At 34.4% G+C, this 24,963-nt stretch overlaps 1 protein-coding gene across 3 annotated transcripts in view; it reads right to left on the bottom strand.

Annotated features, from left to right (window-relative positions):
* The window catches only part of PSMD14 (proteasome 26S subunit, non-ATPase 14), a 101,898-nt gene that overhangs the window by 29,764 nt on the left and 47,171 nt on the right, over positions 1–24,963 (bottom strand). For 2 of the 3 annotated variants that reach the window (XM_036116760.2, XM_036116762.2), the window contains exons 1-5: positions 13,588–13,653; positions 12,783–12,854; positions 12,437–12,556; positions 9,321–9,391; positions 8,187–8,337 (exon numbers count right to left, since the gene is read on the bottom strand). In XM_036116760.2, the coding sequence (XP_035972653.1) occupies positions 8,187–8,337; positions 9,321–9,391; positions 12,437–12,556; positions 12,783–12,854; positions 13,588–13,638 (465 nt within the window). In that variant the 5' untranslated portion in view covers positions 13,639–13,653. Of the gene's footprint in view, positions 1–8,186; positions 8,338–9,320; positions 9,392–12,436; positions 12,557–12,782; positions 12,855–13,587; positions 13,654–24,963 lie in introns of those variants that run through there. The other variant, XM_036116761.2, reaches the window with a different exon arrangement.

Below are 24,963 nucleotides of genomic sequence, written 5' to 3'. Positions count from 1 at the left end.
TCAGTGTTATTAACGGTGGCAGTCACAGAGTTGCCCAGCTCAGACCTCCGTTCAACAGAAGCTGCTGCAGAGAGCATAGCTGACTCACCACCTCCACATGCTAGACCTTTGGATCTTCTGGGAGTTCACCCCAGGTCATGTTTCCCTCGGGCTACTCCCAGGTAATGACTGGGCAAAGTGGGGGTACTAGAAACTAGCCATTCCTGCCAAACAGAGAAAGGATTCCTCTAAAGGGCAACTTTGTCTCAAGGACTCCCCATCAGTCTGGCTGAAACTTTCTCAGAAACATACTGTATAGTCTGATACTGTTCCTACCTTCCCAATTCTACCAAATTCCCAATTCTACCTTCCCTTTCTCCTTCCACAGGGTCACACCTGTACTGCTGTCCCCTTTATCCATCACAGGTATTTACCCAAATAAATCTCTTGCACAGCTAATCCCATTTGGAACCTGCTTCTTGGAGCACCCCAACTGATCTGGTAAACAGCAGAGTACTGTTACTGCAAGAGTGTTAAAGTTAGAAAAAAGCGACTCCCAAAACCACATATCCAGACACTCGACATATGAAAACATCAATAGAAAATTAGGGAGGGAGCACCTGGCTGGCTCAGTCGGAAGACCATGCAACTCTTAATCTTGGGGTTGTGAGTTCAAGCCCCACGCTGGGGATAGAGATTACTTACCTAGCCTATATAAAATGAGCAAGTGACTTCAGATTCCTTTCTGGTACACAAACTAAAGCAATACAGTTGGTATGCTTATTGACAGTTCCCCAAAAAGGAGAGAAGGAAACTTTTAGAAACTAAAAGTTAGAGCTCAACCATGTTAACAAGGTGGTAAGGCAGCTGGATAAGGGGAATAAAGGACTTACATACACTGCTTGTGCTTTAACATCATCTTCAAAAAAAATACAAATATAACCTTCAAACTACCATCTCTCAGTAGGCAAGGTCATTTTTGCAAGAAAAATATGTAAAAGTTAATACTTGGTTGTGTATCACTTATATATATTTACTGAGCTTATTAATTAAATATTGTACAGAAATTATCTTGTGTAAGCCTCTGAACAACCAAGAGGCAGGTATTAATATTCATAATTTATGGATGAGAAAATGGAGGCTCAGAGAACTTGGATAAATTAAATGAGATGACACAACCAGCAAAGTGATACCACTGATTTGTACATACACAGCATGCCAAAGCTAGTACTCTTCATCACCAAGCTATTTGATGTAACACTTTCTCCTAACACAAAAGCAAGAAAAGACTACTATTAGATTCAGTTACTTGACAGCAAGGTTTGCGTCTTATTTGCCATCAAATATCCATTCCCCAGCAGAGTACCTGGCACACATAATGTTACAGAAGAAATATCTATTAAATCAAGAGCTCCAAAGAAAGCATTTTATATAAAGTTTTACCATTCATGTTTATTTTTCCTTCAAAAAGGGGTGGGGCATTTGTTTTCTATAAAAATCTAATAACTAGCTTTACAAAATATATACTTACCATTTCTTTATCACTGATCAGTTCTGAATTCATAAAATACTTACCCATTGCATACTGAACTGAAAAACCCCAAACATCACAAAGCACTGATCTCTGTTTAGTCTAGAATAAAAACTTAATCCAGTAAAGCAATTTGAAATGTAAAAAGTGGCAGTGGGTATCTATTAATCAGCTTACTAGTCGTCTAAGAATAATCATTGAGGAATCAACTATGACCTACAAGAATATCTAGCACAATAATCAATCCTAACTTATTTAGGAAATTACAATGATAAGAACATATTAAACTTATTAAAATATATGGGCTATGGAAAGGCTTCTTATACAATGTCACAGTTCGCATTTGCTGGTACAATACTGGCATTAACAACAAGGAGTAGATCTTGTTCTTTATGTCTCCAGTGTATGCCTGTGACACAGTAGTGATCAGTAAGTATCTGGGGAATGATCAAGCATCATTAGATTGGGGAAAGAAAAGTATTTCCGAATCAAAAGTCAATAATATTTTTATAGGTAATGGGAAGAGTTTTAAAGGTTTTCCTTTATCTTTACTGAAACAGCTTAATTTGAACTAATTTGAAACAGATTTATATCACTCAAAATACATAGCAAGTACTAAACAATAATAAAATAGCTCAAAGACTACATTATTAACACAGAAACTATAAATTAAAAGAACGATAGTTCTATATAAGATTTATGTTTCTTAGAACTTTAAACATAAAATTGCTTTAACATTCCTAGCTGACAATTTCTGATAATAAGAGTGTAAAACAGGAAGCAAACAAAAGATAATATAGTAACTAAACTTGTTCCAAGAGTTGGATGGGTATGCTCACAGAGCTATATTAGGAGTGGAAATAGAATTTTTATGTGTCCTATTTTCTATTTTTCTCTTGCAATCTGGAAAACTAGATGAAGAAAAGGTGTGTGTATGTGTATACAATTTGAGAGTAGGACTATCCAGCCCTAACTGACCCTTATGGGATACTGATCAAAAGAAAATCTTATGGACAACAGGTATTCTAAATATCTTTCACTACCTTAGATACCACCCTGAACTCTCCCAGTCTTGTCTGATCTCGGAAGCTAAGCAGGGTGGGGCCTGGTTAGTACCTGGATGGGAGACATTAATCACCTCAAAGGCCAGAATTTTAATGTATGTATTTTTCTCTCCATCAGCATGTCCTAGAGAAATATGTTAGAAAAATAGTAAGTGTTCAGTAAAAAAAAAAAAATCAGCTGATTCAGAAGAGTATTCTTAAATTAGGAGGTACAAAATACAAGGGAAAGTTTTCATTTCTTTTGTAGTCATCACCCTTACCTTCTTAAAGTGAGCAACACAGTTACAGACTTGTTCTTAATAAAATTCTCAGAAATATTCATATTCTAGGGGCACCTGGGTGGCTCAGTCATTAAGCATCTGCCTTCGGCTCAGGTCATGATCCCAGGGTCCTGGGATCAAGCCCCGCATCGGGCTCCCTGCTCGGCGGGAAGCCTGCTTCTCCCTCTCCCACTCCCCCTGCTGGTGTTCCCTCTCTCGCTGTGACTCTGTCAAATGAATAAATAAAATCTTAAAAAAAAAAAAAAAAAGAAATATTCATATTCTATATTTTAAAATATGCTAGTTGTTAATGTATTTAATAGCAATTAATTTATTTTTAAAAAATATTTTATTTATTTATTTGAGATACAGAGTGAGAGCGCGCACAAGCCAGGAGACAGAGGGAGAGGGAGAAACGGGCTCCCCACTGAGCAGGGAGCCCGGCGCAGGGTCCTGGGATCATGACCTGAGCCAAAGGCAGATGCTTAACTGACTGAGCCACTCAGGTGCCCCTAAGTAGCAATTAATTTAATCTTGAGAATAAAATGTTTATTGCACATCTCCTATATGGCACAGGCACTCTACTCACGACGTATCACTTCATAATACCAGGAAATAGGTACTAAAAGTCCTGTTTTATAGATGAGAAAACTGAAGCTCAAGATTAGATAACTTGCTCAAAGTCATACTATAAGAAGAGATACAGAGATAAGAAGGGGATTCGACTGCAGCCCTGATCCCAAAGCCTGTGCTCTTCATTCCTCTATGCCCTGCCTTTATGATATGTATTTTTTAACAATAAGAAGAAAAAGCTAAAACAAAACTATTTTTGAGTAGTTTATAAAATCTCCACCACCTTAAAGCTTCTAATACAAAACTTTTGGATAAGTAAAATATTTGCCCCCCATTTACCCTGAAAAAGATAAAATCTTACAAATCTCTGGAAAGGTAAACTCTCGTAATATTCATTCCCTAATCCTTTCCTCCTATATTTGCATTTACTTTTCAAAGCCCCGTTTTTTTATAAAATGCTGAATAAAGACAACAATAACAACATCAAAAACTACTCATTTTAGATTCTAAAATATCTGTGAAAAAAGCATGAACAAAGAGGTAAGTAAGTATACCACCTGGAATAGAATTATTTCTACATTCTTCTCCAGAAGGACAAACTTCTCTTTTCTGAGTGATGTCCTGCCTGCCTATCAAAGCTCAGTCCAAGCTTCACTTACTTTGTGCAGCCATACCAATTTCTCTCTTCTTCCAATTTGCATTTACTATGTTTGCTACACAATTACTACTTTATTGCAAATTGGCACATACAAGGTTCTGAATAAGTATTTGTTGAATTATTTCTCTAGCAACCAATTTAATACTTAGTTATAGAAACAAAGCAGTATCAGTGGTAATTTGTATTCTATCAATATGCAATGCAGGATTATCAGCATATAATTGGCAAGATGTTATCTGGCTCACTAGATACATGTTATCTGGCATCCACTAAATGTATATGACTTAACTTCTCAAAATGACAAAGACTGGCTTTTTATCTATTTTATATACCAGAATCATTAGCACACAGTCTCAAAATGACAAAGACTGGCTTTTTATCTATTTTATATACTAGAATCATTAGCACACAGAAACATGAGATGTACTTAAGAAATACCTGCTGATAAGTTATTTCTGACCAGACTGAATAAAAATTTCTCAAGAAAATTCAACCAGTGTGAAGATTTATATGGACTAAAGGGTTACTAGTGATTTTTTTCTTTTAATGTTTTCAAAATAGAGAACAAACATGAAGATTGTTATCAGTTAGCAGGTAACATATGACCATTTTACTGACAGGAATTGTGATAAGAAAATGGGTTCTCAAAAGGAGTAATAGTTGCATGGTAGTTTTATGACTTTGCACAAAGTCATCATTCTTTTTGCCCTAAAGAAGTATAATCATATTATAAGCTAAATTAACTTCTAAATCTGCTGCTGGATCAAGTCCAGCTGTGGGCTGAATAAACAAGATAAAAAACTTAAGCAAGAGGCTGCAACTTTTCTACTTAAGAACTGAAGCTTAAAATATTTGAGTATGTGTATTTTACAAATAAACTAAAACAAAATTTTAAAAACTATTTCACTGACAAGTTTAGAGTCAAGCTCATCAGTAATTTCTATAGCTTACTCTCCATTTAAATTATACATGTTTGTAATTTTCCACCTTTTAAACATTTTTTACATTTACAGGACATTTTTTAACATTTTTTAACATTTACAGGATTATATAATATACAGAGTGCTATGGATTCTTTATCATATAGTATATTTTATTATTTATGTAGGTCTCAACGTTTGGTCCTAGGGATGTCACAAAAGCTGACAGGAATGAGTCTGTCTAAATTGTTTTTTAAAATTAATACAACAAATACTGTATGAGGAAAATCAATTAATACATAGTAACTACTATAAATAGTACAGTGAACTATTGAGAACTTAGATAAAAAGTGTAGCCCCTTACCCTGACTTACACTGAAGGGAATGGTATCTATCCATATAAGAGAAAGTTTTGCAATGACCTCTGGTACTCATTTTCCAATCCTGAGTTACTCTAATTACATAGTTCGTAATTGTCTAATATTAAAGAGCCAGTAAAACAGCTTGAGCTCTGAAATTTTATAGACCTGATTTGTATCCTTGTTCTGCTGCTTAATAATGCTATAATTTTGGGCAAAGTAATCTCTTTGACCCTAATTTTTTTTTACCATTTCATTGATAAAATGGAGTAATAATGGAATCTCCAGAATTACTAAAGAATACATGAGACAAGTTGAAATATTTATCACCACAATACCTGGCACACAGCAGTAATTCCATAAAGATACAATCAAGTCACTATAAAAGGAAATCAAACATTATGAATTAATGAGATTCTAAAGATTCAGTGCTTACCTAATCACTCAAAAATAGATAATATTGGGATTTATAAAAATGAAAATATAAAATTTACAGGGAAGAGGTATTAAGTGAACAGAGTCTCAACTTGAGTAATTTACATATAGATTGTCATTTTAACTCTTGATCTAATCATTGTCTTACTAAATATTTTGACAGCTCTGATAAATCACATTCAGGGAAGGGGGAGGGAGAATCCTATGCTATTATTCATTTTTTGAAAGCTTATATTCTTGATTTACTAGCATTTAATTTGGCTCACAGTTTTGAGAGGTCTTGACACTAAAATAACCATAAATTATAACCAAACTCAGACATCCTATAGATGAAGTTACATTATTGAGAAAGAACTGGATCCTTATTTCAGGTCATGAAATTGTATAAATCTACATGTTAGGTACAAGAAGTGATGTGAATCATCAGTGACAAGTATTTATACTTAATTTTTCAAAAACATTTTTTCATGACACATAAACCTAGACAGTGATACCTATGATTTTATAAAGTAATTTTAGATATCTTATTTTGAAAAAATAACTACATTTTACCACATGACAACAGTCATGTCATACAAATATATTTTTAAATGAATTTCATTCTTTTAACATGAATTATGATTAATTAGAAATAATGCAAATTCTAGTTATATAATATAAATTAAAACTGGCATTTAAGACACTATAAATAACTAAAAATACACATTTATTTATATTCTGTTTTGAGAATGTCTTCTTTCATTGTATTTAAGTTTATATTTTCCTTTTCAAAGTGGCCATCACAAGTCAAGTATCATAAAAAGTCAGATACACTAATATTACAAAATAGAACTCTAATTATATTAAACATTAAGCTTCAATTATTTTTTGTAAATATTGTGGAGAGACTTAATCAAATAATTCTGTTATATTTCTAAAATGATAATTATTACTTAAATGAGTTAATGTGAGTTATTAAAAAGATACCTTAATTATCAGGAATTAAATTTAAGAAGTATTATACTGTACTTTAATTCATAAAACTAACAAGAGTCAAGGATTTTCAACTCTTTTTATCTGTACAGTTAAGTAACAATATACTTAGTTAAAAAAAGTAAACTGAAATATAGGTATACAGCAAGCATCAGAAGTAATCCATTCTGAACTGTCTAGTATATTGGTTTCTATTATTATTGTTTTTGTGGCTAGATTCCACCTCTGAAAAGCTAAATCACATCTAATAGGATCATGATTTAGAGAAGGCCTCAATTTTTACTCATCATAATAATATGATGTCAGAAAGTGTTCAACTTCAAATCATGACATAAAAACTCCATGTTTAACAGCCATATTTAGTTTGTTTGAGCTGGTGAGCAGATGTAAATGTAATCTGCAATACTAGCAAACTCCAGGTCTGATAGATAGCAAGCTAATATTTGTTTTTAAGTGCTCTAAAAATTATTTGTAAAAGCTGCATAAAAAGGATTTCATAAATGCATTGTGATTCTATTTTAACAATTATTCTACACTACAATGGAAGTACATGCTCAAACAAGACACCTCAGCAGTATTTTAAAGCAGTAACCACCTAGCCAATTTCTGTATGTTCTGTAGTTTTTCTAATCCACTCTCCCTGTGGTTGAGCAAAATCGAATTGCCTCTCACATTTGCAGACAGCTCTGTGAAGGTGATAATAGAGCTGCTCCCTGCTGTCATGAGGCAGGAAATAGGAAAATGGCATATGGGGCTAGAAAGAAAGAAATAAAAAAAAGAAAGAGAGAGAGAGAGAACGAAGGGGGAAAAAAAAAGAACTAAACAAGAACAAAAGATTTCAACAAAGAACAACTATAACCCAATATGCTTTGCAAGTTAATCTCTTTTCATAATCACTTAGCATATTTAATCATTCATCTGTGTCCTCACTCCAAAAATGCAAATGGCTGATACCAAGTCTTTGGGTCAAGTTTTCATTGTCTAAAATATTTGGAACATCCAACTCCAGAATATGTCCTGCACAATGTATGCAAAACAGAGTGTCTTTAACTAGATACATAAAATGTTGTGCCAATCCCAAATTCACCATTTTAAAGTAAAGGAAGGTAGAACAATGTTTATTAAAATATTAATAAAATGTATACAGCAGGCTTTTAGTATGGTTTCACATTTCTAAATCTATGAAATACAAATTTAAAAATAAACATTTATGATTAGACAATAGCTGATTAAAGTAGAAACAAATCTCTAAGTGGTTATATTGCTAATCATACCAAGACAACACATTTTTCAACTTGTACAGGTTTTTTTGTTTAAGTACACAGACAAGGTTTTTTTGTGTAAGAATCCTGCTTTAAACAAAAGAAATTTTAATTTAATGTATCTGTAAACAGAATGTGGCAGTAGATGCTAATAAAGATAGAATCTACTCTACCTTTCCTTTTACACTCTGAATGGGGTCCACAACCACTGCCACAGCTCTCTCCGACAAGGCTTCAAAGCTCTGCTGAGTGTTGATATCCACACCAGAAAGCCAACAACCAAAGCCAGGGTGACTGTGATACCAACCAACAACCATCTCAGGCCTGAAACAAAGAGGGCATTCAGCGGTTCAGAACAGAACAAGTAATACACGTTTATGATATGAAAAGAAACAACACACTAACAGGGTATAAATTAAGAAGAGATGAAAAACACACAGGTGTGAAAAAAGCACCATTAGAAACACTGAAATCATACACCATATTATCCAGAAAACATGGAAATGAATAAGCATGACAAAGGAGTGCTATCATTAAGAGATGCACATTAGCAGTGGTAGATAAGGCTTTCAGTTTTTCACCTTGTTACCACACTTTCTCTGAGCCAGTTTTACCCTTTCAGCATTCAAGTAAATATCTACTCTTTAACTCCTTAGGTCTGGGAGTTGGATTTTCCAGGCAGAGTACATTTTTAACAATGGACACCAGGATCCACTGTTGTGAAAGGATTAAATATCAATTAAACCAGCAGTAGAACTAGGAACTCAGTCAAAAACCAATTTGCACTGTTCTGCTCAGCTGCTGAGCCTTTTGCTAACATTAATTTTGAAGTTTCTTCCACAGTAGAAGAATTTGAGCAAGAGAATGACAACTATTGAGATTTAATCGGGGGGGGGGGGGGCTTGAAGAATATTTGAATTCTACTTTCTCTCTCTTTAAAAATCACATGCCTAATATAATTAAATATTCAGAATCTTATTCAGTTCCAATACCTGGAACATACAAGCTCTTTCAATTATAAGTGACTAGAAAGTAACTCCATATGCTAAACAGGGAAGCTACAGCCCAAGCTTACTATGTGATGGTTGAGAATTTTAACATGAGACAGTTTTCTCATTGGCAAATTTCTCTGATTTGAGAAGAAAGAGATACTAGGTAGGTGATACATAGTATTGAGAGTGATACTTTTATATTAACTACATGGCTTTTTTTTCCTAGGTACGATATTCATAAACATCCAGATTTTTGAAATACATCTCTAAAAATATTTCCCATTATTTCTTTATAGAATCAGTTAAAATACTTACCTTCCTGTCTGCTTCAACATATCTAACATTTTGGCTTGGAATACTGGATCAACTGCCTCCACACTGACACCCTGGTTTAGATAGAAACATAATTAGCTTTTAGAACTATGAAAAAAGACCCACAAACATTTATTCACTCTAAATGAACAAAAAACTACCCCAAAACCCCCTATACATATTATTTTGGGATACCAAAATAATTTTATAGGTTTGGATATTCATAATTGATTCCCACTTATATCATTAATTATAAGCCATACTTTAATAAAACTTCTAAAACTGCCAAGTACCAAACTGCCGTTAGCTAATGAATTAAGACAGTTTTCAGGATCCTTTAAGAGCTTATGGCCATGGCTACATATATGTACACATGCATTCGAACACACACACGAACACACACACACACACACACACACACACTACCAGAAATACCAAATAATTGAACCATTTTTGTTTAGACCTATCTTGGCAAGCATACTTTCAAATGCCATCTCTGATACCTGATAGGCACTATGTCCCTTCCATCACATCCAAAGTTTTTCAGCTATTATAATAATCAACAACCTGAAGTCTTCCTTTTCCTCGGTAATATAAATACTTTGAAGAATGAAGATTCTCTCTCTCCTGGGCGTCTGGGTGGCTCAGTTGGTTAAGTGTCTGCCTTCGGCTCAGGTCATGATCCCGGAGTCCCGGGATCGAGCCCCGCATCGGGCTCCCTGATCAGCTGGGAGTCTGCTTCTCTCTTTCCCTCTGCTCCTCCCCCTGCTCATGCTCTATCTCTCGCTCACTCTCTCAAATAAATAAATCTTAAAAAAAAAAAGATTCTCTCCCCCCCCATTCCCCATTAGAGACAATCTATAACCAAGTCTTTTAAATGTTGCATTATCTTGCTACTTCAACCAAAAAATTTTAGAACATGGAAGAATTAAAGGCATTCATGTCGTCTCTCCAGTGACAGATCACTGCCATTTTAACTCCTACAAGGCTTTCTTCTAATCAGGAATTTAATTCTAATCTATCCCAATACACCAGTTAACATCAGCACTTCCTTCCCACCAAAACAAACAATATCTGAATTCCAATTGAGAAAGCATCCTCAAGAACAGGGGTATACAATCTGTTGCTATAGGTTTTTTACATTTTTAAAGTGTTAAAAAAAAAAAAAAAAAACACAAGAATATGAGACAGAAACATACATCTTTACAGAAAGTTGGCTAACTCCTGGGCCAAAAAACCACCTTTCTAATCCACTACACAGAATGAACACGAAGATAAAAATCTTCTATTTCATATTGTCAAACAAGCATTTACAAGGAAATAATGATATTAAAGCTTAAGAACTCCTTATTATAATTGATAAGGACCACATGTAATAGAAATACTAGTTAACTTTATTATATTTTTCATATTCTGACATGAAAAGATAAATATAGGTAAAAATAGCCTAAGATATAAAAATACAGCCTAAGATATAAATCTAAATCTTTAGTTAATACGTAGCATATTGCTCTGTATCCAAATGTACAAAATAAATACAATGGATAGCCAGATGGACAAAATCAGCAGATCTAAATTAGTTTACCTCAATAAACTAGTCCATTTGGAGAAAAATTTGCATATTTTTCTATATTTTGCATTATTAACAAATACACTGCAATCTGTAGTAACTACTCTATTTAAAATGCTGGGGCCTCTCTTTCTTCCTCTAAAATAAATAATAATAAATAAATAAACCTTAAAAAAATGGGGCGTTTGGGCAGCTCAGTCGGTTAAGCATCTGACTTGTGATTTAGGCTCAGGTCATGATCTCATGGGTCCTGGGATCAAGCCCCACGTTGGGCTCTATGCTCAGCGGGGAGTCTGCTTGAGATTCTCTCTCTCCCCCTCTCCTTCTGCCCCTCCCCCAACTCGCACACACGCGCTCACTCGCTCTCTCTCAAATAAATAATAATAAATAAATCTTTAAAATGCTTGGGCATCTGAGTGGCTGAGTCGGTTAAGCAGCCGACTCTTGATTTCAGCTCAGGTCATGGTCTCAGGGTCATGAGATCAAGCCCCATGTAGGGCTCAGCCAAGCATGAAGTCTACTTAGGATTCTTTCCCTCTCCCTCTGCACTCCAACCCTCAGTGTGCGCTCTCTCTCTGAAAATAAATAAATAAATAATAAAAAATAAAAATATAACTTGTTTTACTCTATTACCTACTTTATCGAGGTATACTTACAGTTAAGAGCCTCAAACAAAGCAAACAGCTTTATGACAATTTTTTTAATCCAGTTTATTTTATAAAGCTCAGTAAGAGAAATGTTGCATATTAGAGAAAACACAACCATCAGAAAAATATACATGTTTTATTTTTCTAGGCAAACAGATGTGAAGGATATGTGTGTAGTTTTTTATAAGGCAGAATGCTTGTTGTTTTGTGGCCATTTTCTTTAGATATAAATGCACACCTTTTTACACAAGTCCAACGCATTAAACAAAATATCAAAACAAAAACCTTCCGAAAAGAATAATGCATTCTAAACAGGTAAAGTAAATGACTTCTAAAATTTGTATGTAGTATACTTCCTCTATAAAGAAATTACTACACCTGGGCAAAAGAACTAAAGTTTGCCAGTTTTTTTGGTTTCTTTAAACTTAACATTTTGAATATGAAAAACTTAAAGAGTCATTTATCACCATCTATAAAAAAACAGGGTCCAATATTTCAAATCAAAAGGAATAAAATGTGAGGACTAGATAACACATGTGAATTAAAAGTCTAATTAAGAGAGTCTCTAAAATCTTCTGAATGGAGTGTTCAAATTAACACCCTACTATTATAGGGTAACTAACTTATAAATCTGGTATGCTACACTAGTTAAAGTTTAAAGTAGGAGTTAAGGGATTTAATGCTAACATCATTCAGTTTGTGGACCTACAGGGAATTCATCATGCATTTAAAAGATGAATGATTTAATTCCATTCAGGGTAGAAATTTCTATCATTAATCTTATGATGGATTTTTCCTATCAGGAAGAGAAAATATAATGTGATCAAAATTATTTTGCATAGGAAAAGGAAAGAGAAAAGAAACACATTTACTTACAGCAGGCAACTATAAAAAGTACTCACTGTTCCTGACTGTGGCATAGCAAACACATCAATCACTCTGACGGTGTAATCATCAACAAATTCTCCAAGCATCAGACCCATAACTTCCATGGGAACTCCAGCCCGACCATGCTTTAACATCTGTAAAGAGGAAGATAGGTGGATATAAAGCTTTAAATTAAGATCCTTGGTATTTTTTTTTTTTTTTTAATAACCTAAGTTTGTTTCAGTGGAAATAAAACTCTTATTTTACAGATGCACCTAGAGCAATGGCTTAAGTTTGAGGGCTAACATAACAAATATTCCCAAGTAAAAAAAGTGAAAGCAACAGAGTTCTTTAAAGCAAGTATCTCTATTCAATACTTACTTTTAACAGTGCAAGGGAAGAAATATAGACTTGTTCTGCTGTGTCCACTGCAGGAGCATCTGTAGGTGGCCCCTAGAAATAAGCACATCAATTATTACATACATACATTTTATGAGTTTAAAATTAAAGTTATATGTTATATAAACTTGATTGTTTTTAAGAGTTTTGGGAAAACCCATCAAGCATCCTTTTATTCTCAAGTATCCTTTTATTCAGCACAACACAAATAATCAAAACAACTTAGTAAATACCAAACCTCAAACCAGTGGAAAACAAATCAAACTTAATGCTCAGGCAAGTGTCCAGCTGACATAAAGCTTAAATCTTTCAGCAATGCTAATCTACCTCTGCTACAAAATAACTACAATGCACCAATTAGCCATGTTTCTCCTTCTCAATCTGAGATTGATTTTCAGCTACAGACAGCATGTACTTTAGGGCTATGGGATCTCAGCAGATGCACAGATATAGTTGTGGGGAGGGGACAGAAGATGTCTAATCCCTAGGTGAAAGAGCTGTGAACAACATACTATGCACTTCACCTGATAAAGTTGTTCCCCTCCCCAATACAATAAATTTAACACAAGTGCACCAAGTGTGAACAAACTGGCTGAGACTGGTGTGGCCAACATGAAAATACTTTCAAATTCTTACTACCTTTAAAACAAATGTTACTATTTATCTTACTACAGGTTAAGGCAGACACTATATTCTCCCTAAGGATTGTGTCTTCTTCATCAAAAGCAACAAGTCTCTTTTGACTATAACATTCAGAGGCACAAGGTAATTTACATAGGGTCCTTACCCTCAAGATGACTACAATCTTATACATATAATTCTGCACACAAGAAAGCATCCTTGTTTTTCAATACTCGACAGTCTGGGAAATGAAAATGAGATGTGTCCTATAATTGCCAGGTTCTGTTTTGCTCAAAGTTCCCTTTCCTTGACAGTAACTCTAATACAAATTACAAAACAAATGTTAGTTATCCAAATTATAAATCAATATTCTATCTTGCTTTTATGGGTTTACTTATTAAACTTAATCAACTGATTTACTCATTACATTTCAGATGTGTAGGTCTATGTGTATTTTGTGCTTCTTGTCTATTTATATGCTAAATTCTGTCATTTTTTTAATTTTTATTTTTTGTTTAAAAATTCATAATATTTGCTGGGAGCATTAAATATAAAGAGTTCTACAATAAGTTTTCTCTGAATACAAGAACACAAAATTATTTCCTTTTTTTTCTTACAGAAATTGTTTCCTTATGTACAAAGGGGTAAGAATCTAATAATACATATCAGATAATAAATTTAAAAACCAAAAGTAATTCTCCATTTATTATTGCCTAATGCAGCTTTATTGCTTACTTTTCAAATAAAGATGAGTCTCTTTCAAAGGTTTGTTTATTTATTTATTTGAGAGAGAGAGAGGGAGGGAGCGCATGAGCAAACAAGCTGGTAGGGGGAGGAAGAAGGAGAGAATCCTCAAGCAGACTCCCCACTGAGCACAGAGCCCCACGGGGGGGTTTGATCACAGGACCCTGAGATCATGACCTGAGCCGAAATCACTCCACACTTAATTTCCTGAGCCACCCAAGTGCCCCAATATAAGTCTCTTTCAGAATGAAAACTCTAAGGTAACCTAAAGTACTATCATGCCAAAACATTTGTTGAGATCATCATATAAAACATAATACTTTTTTTTTTTTTAAGATTTTGTTTATTTTAGAGAGAGTGTGGGAGCGTGGGCAGGGGGAGGGACAGAGAGGGACTAGCAGACTCTGTACTGAGCACACAGCCCAATGTGGGACTCGATCTCATAACCCTGAGATCATGACCTGAGTCGAAGTCAAGAGTCACTGCTCAACCAACTGAGCCACCCAGGCACCCCTAAAACATGATAATTTTGTTGATATGATCATTTTATTCATCTAACTAAGAAAATAAAGAAAGTTTAAGAAAAAAGGTGAGGACTGTAGTAAGTTAGCTGTGATGAGAGGTCTTGGGGAAATACTACTTTAAATTAGGATAATGAACACTATATTTATTCATAGAGATTATTTCCTGAATCCAGAGCAACTTAAAAATTTCATATGGAAAAATAATTTAAAATGGTATCTAGACTGTAGTTATTAATACAGCCTTTCTTTCTTTTAATTTTTTTTTTTTAATACTGCCCTTCTTAACTTGCCAGAAAATACTAAAAAAAGGTTCAGGGAAATAAAACATCATACCATCAGGAAAATGTATTACTGACAAAGTCCAGAAACTACCCCTGCCATCAATTAAAGAACCGTCTGTTTTGTTCAACATTACATATAACCAGTACCTAGCAAAGTGCCTGAAAAGAACTTAATTAAGTATTGGCTGAAAAAAATGAAATGAATAAATTGAGGTACTATAAGCCAATGGAACAGAAATGAAAAATACCCACCAGTTACTCTGTGAGAGAGAACAAGCCATATGTAAGTAGATATAAAAGATCATCACCTCCTCTTTCACTATTTTCTTCTGGTTCAGAAACAGAATAGGAGAAAACCATTCGACTGTTTCTCTACTGGATGGGTGCTGTTTTTTGAGAGAGCAGCCAGTGATATTTCCTGTTGCTTCTCTCACTCCACTACTATTTTGTTTCTTGATCTAGTCAGAGACTAAATTCCTTAGGAAAAAACTTGGCAAGAAGTAGAGAAGAGTTTATAGAGGTAAACTGCATTTTTTATTCATTTATTTATTTATTTTTTGTTGGCAGTACTGTCTTTTTTTTTTTTATGTTATGTTAATCACCATACATTACATCATTAGTTTTTGATGTAGTGTCTCATGATTGTATCATATGACCTCATGATATGAGGAATTCTTAATCTCAGGAAACAAACTGAGGGTTGCTGGAGTGGTGGGGGATGGGAGGGATGGGGTGGCTGGGTGATGGACATTGGGGAGGGTATGTGCTATGGTGAGCGCTGTGAATTGTGTAAGACTGATGAATCACAGACCTGTACCTCTGAAACAAATAATACATTATATGTTAAAAAAAAAAAAAAAAGAAGAAGATAGCAGGAGGGGAAGAATGAATGGGGGGGAATCGGAGGGGGAGACGAACCATGAGAGACTATGGACTCTGAGAAACAAACAGGGTTCTAGAGGGGAGGGGAGTGGGGGGATGGGTTAGCCTGGCGATGGGTATTAAAGAGGGCACGTTCTGCATGGAGCACTGGGTGTTATACGCAAACAATGAATCATGAACTGCATTTTTTAAAAGTAATCTCTACACCCAATACGGGGTTCAAACTCACAACCCTGAGGATCAAGAGTAGACATCAGAATCACATGCTCTTCCGACTGAGCCAGCCAGGTGCCCCTGAACTGCATTCTTAAAAGAAATAAAAATAAAAAGAGTAATCCATGTAAAATACTGTCTACAGGACAGATGTTCAGGACCTCTGGTAGTTGTGAATATTTGAGACTATCACTTTTCATATGCTCACCTGTCCAGAATATCATACAACCAGGCAAGGAAGAAAAAGAAAACTCCATCAGAGACCCTGGAAACTGAGCTTAACTTAACCCAAGTTAAGAAAAATGTGGGGCTATGGACAATGTACCTACATTGTCTTTCGGCAAATGCTCCTGAGCAATAGCATCCTGATGATTCAAAGAGAGGAAAGAAATCTAAAAATAGGACTCATAAACAAAATTTTAGAGAACTATTTGGCATCAGTACAATATAAGCTTTCCTAACTTTGAAATAGAAAGTTCAAGGACAGACCAATATGAAAAGATGAAAAATAATTAAGAACTAAAATCACACGGGAGGAAACAAGGGTAAAAATAAGATTATGACAAGTTTAATTCACTGATACAGAACACAAAGAAGATGTCTCAGAATGCAGAGTTAAAAGTCAGAGATGAAAACTACTAAAAATATAATGATACTAGAGGACGAAGGAGCTATAAGCTAAGAAACAGTTGTTCTTAAGGACAAAATAAGAAATAGAATCAATAAATCAAGATAAAGGTGAGAAAACTTTCCTGAAAGAAAAAACAAATTTTTTTTTTCAACTTTCAGATCCTAAATGTTAGGCAATAATCAGTGAAGAAAGTATTATACCTTGAAAAATCTTGGGCAAATTTTTTTTTTTTTTAAGAGGGGGAGACAGGGAGGGGAGGGGCAGATGGAGAAGAAGAGAGAGAATCTTAAGCAGGCTCCATACCCATGTGGGGCTTGATCTCACACCCCTGAGAGATCATGACCTGAGCCGAAATCAAGAATTGGACGCTTAACTTAGACACCCAGGCACCCCGGGTAAATCTTAATTACATGGATAAAGCAAAATTCCTAAAAACATGAAAGCAGAAAAACTAACCTGATGAAAAAACTGCAACTCAGAGGTTGACTTCAGATTTCTTTGCAACATTAAATGGCAGAAAACAATGAAAGAAAGTTTCCAAGTTTTAAGAGAGAAACCCTGTTGAGTCAGAAATTTTATACTTAATGTGAAAAATGTATGAAGGCCCACAAACATGTTACTAAGTACACCAGGACTCAGAAAATATGATTCCATATATCCTCCTTCAAAGAACTTCTTGAATAAATAAAACCAGCTGTGCCCCCACAAATCAAAATTAAAACCTGAAAAATGGAAAAGCCATCTGTTAAGATTATTGAAAGCAGTTAAAGACAGATATGGATCTAAATAATATAAATAAAGAGGGTTCAAAACCACAGATATTGTCCAAATAACAATACACGGCAGTGGAAAGAAATGAAGTAAACAAAATTCTCTATTTTACATACAGGAGGGAAAAAAAAAAAAAACACCTCTAATTTAAGTGCTGATTTTGACTACTACAGAAATATGAATTAAAAAGTCATCTGAACAACTTAAAAATAACCATAATAAACATTAAAACAGAATGTACACCTTACAAAATCATTAGAGAAAGAAAAGCAAACACAACACTGATAATTAAAAAAAACAAAAAACAACCCAAATACCAGTAGGAAACCAAGAAGGGAGTGAAACAAAAACAGCAAATATAAGGTAAGATCAAATATAATGGTAATGGAAAACTATAAATGAATTAAAGTCCCTTGTTAAAAGCCTCTCATAATAGATTTTAAATTGAAATTCAGGGGCCCCTGGGTGGCTCAGTTGGTTAAGCGGCTCGCTGCCTTCGGCTCAGGTCATAATCCCGGGATCCTGGGATCAAGCCCTACATGGGGCTCCTTGCTCAGTGGGGAGCCTGCTTCTCCCTCTCCCTCTGCTGCTTCCCTTGCTTGTGCTCTCTTTCTCACTATATCTCTCTCTGTTAAATAAATAAATAAAATCTTTAAAAAATAAATAAATAAAATGGAAATTCATGTATATACTGCTTACAAATAAAAATTAAAAAAAAATAAAAGGATTGGTGAGATTTGTATACATTTCCTTTTGTAAACACAGCCGTAATGGCTACTATGTTTTACTCATCTTGCCTCTGTCAAGTGATACATTACAGTAATAGTTTTCCCAGTATTAAATCACCTCTCTACTCCTGGGATAAAACTGTTGACATGATTTACTTTTTTTTTTTTTTTTTTAGGGTTTTTGTTCCCTGTTTACAAGTGAGACTGGTCTGGCATTTTCTTTTTTGTATTAAATTTGTCAGCTTTTTATATCATTATGCTAGTTTAAAAATAAGTTTGAAATTTTACACTTTACCATTTTCCGTGTTCTAGTAATATTAATATAGTTAACCCTTGAACAACATAGGGGTTAGGGGCACCAACCTCCCACACAGTCGAAAATCCACATACAACTTTTGACTCCCTCAAAACTTAACTACTAATAGCCCACTGATAACATAATTTAAATAATTAACATATTTTGTATCTTATATGGATTATATACCGTATTCTTATAATAAAGGGTTATTAAGAAAATCATATACATTTATAGTACCATACTGTATTTATTGAAAAAAATCTGTGTATAAATGGACCCATGTACTTCAAACCCGTGTTGTTCAATGATCAACTGTATATACTAAATTATCTAGGTCTTAAAAATTTGGAAAAGTTCGGGCGCCTGGGTGGCTCAGTCGTTAAGCGTCTGCCTTCGGCTCAGGTCATGATCCCAGAGTCCTGGGATCGAGCCCCACATCGGGCTCCCTGCTCAGCGGGAAGCCTGCTTCTCCTTCTCCCACTCCCCCTGCTTGTGTTCCCTCTCTCGCTGGGTCTCTCTCTCTGTCAAATAAATAAATAAAATATTAAAGAAAAAAAAATTTGGAAAAGTTCAATATTAAATATTTGGCTCTAAAGCTGATTTTGGAGCTGATCATTATAACTTTTTCAGTGGTATTGATAAATTCAGGTTATTTATGTCTTGATACTATTATATTGTTCCAGAAAGTTTCATTTCAGTAGATTACAAAGTTATCACCATAGAATTGAACATATTCTAATTTTTAATTGTTTAATATTGAAAACATTTAAAACTAAATGTGTTTCTCTGTATCACATTATATCACCATCCAGTTAGATTAATAATTTACATTTACAAAAAATCAAATTATAACACAACTTGGCTAAAAATATTGGTGAAACTTCCTAATTCATTCTCTGAGGCCAGTATTACCCTGATGCCAAAGCCAGACAAAGACACTACAAGAAAACTACAGACCAATATCTCTTATAAACACTGGTGCAAAAATCCTCCACAAAATACTAGCAAACAAAACTCAGCAGCATATGGAAAGGATTATTTTACACATGACCAAGTCGGATTTATTACTGAAATGTAAGGATGGTTCAACATATGAAAACTGACCAATGTAATATACCCCATGAGCAGAATGAAGGGAAAAAACCCCACATGATCATTTCAACTGATGAAGAAAAAGCATCTAACCAAATTCAACACCCTTTCATAATAAAAACACTGAACAAACTAGGGGTAGAAGGAAACTACCTCAACATAATAAAAGCCATATCAGGTGCACATGGGTGGTTCAGTCAGTCGAGTGTCAGACTCTTGATTTCAGCTCAGGTCATGATCTCAGGGTCGTGAGATCAAGCCCTGCGTCAGGCTCCATGCTCAGCAGGGAGTCTATTTGAGATTCTCTCTATTCCTCCCACCCCCCCACATTCTCTCCCTCCCCCTAAAATAAATACATAAATCTTTTAAAAAAATAAACAAAAGCCATATCTGAAAGCCCACAGTGAACATAATATTCCATGGAAAAAGACAAAAAGTGCTTCCTCTAAAATCAGGAACTAGGCAAGTATACCTGTTTTCACTACTTCTATTCAACACAGTCCTGGAAATTCTACCCAAAGCAATTAGGCAATAAAAAGAAGTAAAATGCATCCAAACTGGAAAGGAAGAAGTAAAATTGTCTCTGTTTGCAGACAATATGCTCTTACATGTAGAAAACTCTAAAGATTACACACAAACTATTAGAACTAATAAATGAATTTAGCAAAGTAGCAGGCTACAAAGTCAACACAAAAATCAGTTGCATTTCTACCGTGAACAATGAACAATCTGAAAAAGAAATTACAAAAGCAGGGTGCCTGGCTGGCCCAGTCAGTAAAGCATGGGACTCCTGATCTCAGGGTCATGAGTTCAAGCCCCACAATGAGTGTGGAGCCTACTTAAGTGGAAAAAAAAAAGTAATTACAAAAGCAATTCCATTTACAGTAACATTTAGCAGAATAAAATACTTAGGAATTAACTTAACCAAGGAGGTTAAAGAGTTGTACAAAGAAAATTATAAAACAAAGTTGTAAGAAATTAGAGAACATAAATAAGTAACATGAAATGGGAAACATATCCCATGTTCATGGATCACAAAATTTAGTATGAAAACATCAAAACTACCCAAAGTGATCTATAGATTCAATGTAATCTCTATCAAAATTCTAATGATGCTTTCTGCAGAAATAGAAAACCCATCCTTAAATTCATATGGAATCTCAAGGGACCCTAAATAGCCAAGACAATCTTGAAAAAGAACAAAGCCAGAGGACTCAAACTTCCTGATTTCAAGACTTACTACAAAGCTACAGTAATCAAAACAGTGTGGTATTGGCATAAAAATAGACATACAGACCAATGAAGAGCATAGAGAGCCCAGAAATAAACCCTTGCATATATGGTCAAATAATTTTTAACAATGGTGCCAAGACAATTCGATGGGAAAGGACAATCTTTTCAACAAATGGTGCTAGAAAAACTGGATATCCACATGCAAATGAATGAAGTTGGAACCTTACCTAACACCTTAAAAATCTGACTCAAAATGGATCAAGGACCTAAATGTAAGACCTAACCAATAAGAGAAGAAAACAAAGGACAAAAACTTCATAATGTTGATTTGGCAATGATTTCTTGGATATGACACCAAAGGCACAGGTAACAAAAGAAAAAACAGATACAATGGACTTCATGGAAATTTTAAAAATTTGTGCATCAAAAGATACTATCAACAGTGTAAAAAGACAACCCACAGAATGGGAGAAAATATTTGCAAATTATGTATCTGACAAGGGATTAATATCCAGAAAAAAAGAGAAAACTCAAAAACAAAAAAACATGATTCAAAAATGGACAAAGAACTTGAACAGACATTTATCCAAAGAAGGTATATAAATGGTCAATAAGCACATGAACAGATGCTCAACATCACTAATCATAAGGGAAATGTAAATTAAAACTATAATGAGATACCATCTTATACCCATTAGGATGGGTACTATAAAAAACAAAAAACAGAAACAACATGGATGTGGAGAAACTGGAACCCTTGTGCACTGCTGATAGAAATGTAAAATGGTAAAGCAACTGTGGAAAAGAATTATGGCAGTTCCTCAAATAATTAAAAACAGAATACTGTAAGATCTAGCAATTCCACTTTTAGGTATACAACCAAAAGAATTGAAAGCAGGCTCTCAAAGAAATATTTGTATAGCAATGTTCACAGCAACCTTATTTACAATAGCTAAAATGTGGAAACAACCCAAGTATACATCAAGAGATTAAAAGATAAGCAAAATGTGGTATATACATACAATGGAATATTACTCAACCTTAAAAAAGGAAATCCTGCAATATAGTACAACATGGATGAACTAAATATCATGCTAAGTGAAATAAGCCAATCACAAAAAGACAAATACTGTATGATTCCACTTATATGATGAGGAACTTAGAGTAGTCAAAATCAAAGAGAAAGTATAATGGTGATTGTCAGAAGCTGGTGAAGAGGGGTGTGGACTTAGTTACTGGATATATATATATAAGAATATCTATCTGATCTGGGTGAGGAAACACATTCTAATTTGGACATATAATAAAATATAAAACTGACAAACTAAAATTTCTGAATATTAAAAAAATTTTTTAAAAAACCCCGAAAAAAAATAGTTGCCCCATTTATGACAAAATGTCAATATAGAAATTAACAAAATACTAAAACTGTAATAGAAACATGGGCAAAGGGGCGCCTGGGTGGCTCAGTCGGTTAAGCAACTGCCTTCAGCTCAGGTCATCATCTCAGGGTCCTGGGATCGAGCCCCGCATCAGGCTCCCTGCTCAGCGGGAAGCCTGCTTCTCCCTTTCCCACTCCCCCTGCTTGTGTTCCCTCTCTCGCTGTCTCTCTCTCTGTCAAATAAATAAATAAAAAATCTTTAAAAACAAAACAAAACAAAAAAAAAGAAACATGGGCAAAGAATATAAAGCAAGTAATTACATAAATACATGGTGAAATAAATATGAAAATGTTCAACCTCACTAGCTGACCTTCTTTAATTAAGAAATGCCAATTAACACATTAAGACGTTGTTGTTTTCTATCACACGGGCTTTACAATGCCTAATTTTGGAGTGGGTATTATAAAAGAAACACTCTGAGCACTGTTAGTGAGAATGTGAACTGGTATAATCTATCAGAAAAGCAACTGAGCAATATCAAGAGCCTTACAACTGCACAAACTTTTTGACCCTACTTTTGCACTCCTAGAAATTATTTACGTAAACAGAGATGTTTGCATGAACCAGAATGTTCATGCTTCTTTTAATAATGCAAATAAATCAAGGAATAAAATAACAACCAATAATTAAAGAATACTGGTGAATGTTCCTTTCTCTGAAAGACAAATACCATATGATTTCACTCATATGTGGAATTTAAGAAACAAAACAAATGAACAAAGAAAAAAAAAAAGACAAAACAGTCTCTTAAATAGAGAGAACTAACTGGTGGTTGCCAGAGGAGGTGGGTCGGGGGATGGGTGAAATAAAGGGGATGAAGAGTATACTTATTTTGATGACCACTGAAAAATGTAAAGAATTGTTGAATCATTATATTGTACACCTGAAACTAATATAACACTGTATGTTCATCATACTTCAATAAAAATTTAAAAAAAGAAAAGTTCCTTACGCTGAGATCTCAAGATACTTCAGGTGCTAGATGGCTATACCCTAGGCAAAGATACTGAGGTATAGCTCTATTTCAAATAACTTAAGAATTCAAGAAGGGGAAATGTATGGAGTAGGAGTGGTCAGGGTAATGAGGTAGTAATAAGAATCCCAGGACTGTGAGGCACTACCCAGCAAAGCAGACATGATGGTTTTTATTCTTCACCCCCTGAAAGTTTCCAAGTCCTTTTAACTAGGCCTGCCCTTATGTCTCATATATGTATGCAATCCTATGACTTTAATAAAAAACTAAGGATTTCACAAATAGAAACTGATACAAATGGTTTTAAGTTAGACTTAAGGTAACCATTGTTAGGCTATGTTTACATTCAACTAAAATGGACATGTGGTGATCACAAATAACAAATTATACATGTCTCATTTGTACAATGAAAAACATCTGAATAAATGCACAGAATTTGAATTACTTCAATTATCTTTCACTTTTTGAGAACTTATTATGTTTAAGAAACTAAGCTAAATGCTGGGTAAAATAAAGTGAAAAACTACACAATGATTAAATCAAATGAAAACCTAGACCCAAATGTTTTTGAATTTTTACACTTGGCTATTACTACTGTAAAAATAAGTAATGGAGAAAATAGTTTCTTTCTGGTGCTTAATCAAACAGCATAGTTCTAAAGTTACCAGCTTATATAGTGTGTGAACTATTCAAGTTCTCTGCTGACCTTATAACAACAATTCCACTACTACCATAATAAATAAGTACAGAAAGTCATTTTTTTTTTGGAGATTGAACATGATGTAACTTAAATTTCAAGGTCCTTTAAAAACAACTATTAGAGGGCGCCTGGGTGGCTCAGTTGGTTGAGCGTCTGCTTTTGGTTCAGGTCATGATCCCAGAGTCCAGGGATCAATCCCCGTGGTCAGCCTCCCTGCTCAGTGGGGAGTCTGCTTCTCCCTCCCCCCCACCCCCACCCCCTGTGCTCTCTCACGCTCTCCCTCTCTTTCCTATAAGTGAATAAAATCTTAAAAACAACATCTATTAGTTGTACCTGAAGGCACTGGTGTAACTAATGTGGTATTAAGCAAAAGAAAAACTAAAATAAAAAACGAAAGAAAACTGGCCTGTATTTCACACAATGCCACTATAAAATAGAAACATACATATCACTGATAACAGATAAGTAAAATAAGAAACATCTATGGGGCTCCTGGCTGGCTCAGTTGGTAAAGCATGCGACTCTTGATCCTGGGGTCATGAGTTTGAGCCCCACATTGGTGGTAGTTTACTTTAAAAAAAAAAAAAACAACTAAATATTCTGTAACTTTATTGTTAAAAATGTAAATTAATGTTACAATTTAAAAATTGGAATGGTTTAGTTATATATTGCTGTAAAAAACATGTAACTAAAATATTTGCATATAACCCTCTTATAAAAAAGAAACAGAAATACAGTAATCACATTTGCTACATAACTCCTCAATATTCAACAGGCAACTTTAAAATCACTTACATAACTCTGATTCTTCAAAAATAAGTTTATTTTAAAAGGGGAGAAAAATCCACACTTTTCAACTAAGAGTATAAAATCAGCTATTTAATAGAACTATAGGATAAATTGGTGAGCCAAAGGCACAAGCAGTGCAACCAACCTTTATACATACCATGAAAATCTGCCCAACTGGTCTTATAACACCTATTATGACTCCATGAAGGCATTAAACTTATCTCTGTACAATGAGTTTTGA

The sequence above is a fragment of the Halichoerus grypus genome, chromosome 4 (genome assembly GCF_964656455.1).
Source record: "Halichoerus grypus chromosome 4, mHalGry1.hap1.1, whole genome shotgun sequence".
Taxonomy (NCBI): Eukaryota; Metazoa; Chordata; class Mammalia; order Carnivora; family Phocidae; genus Halichoerus; species Halichoerus grypus.
Note: the sequence above shows the minus strand (reverse complement) of the source record. Positions and strands in the feature narration are given on the sequence as shown.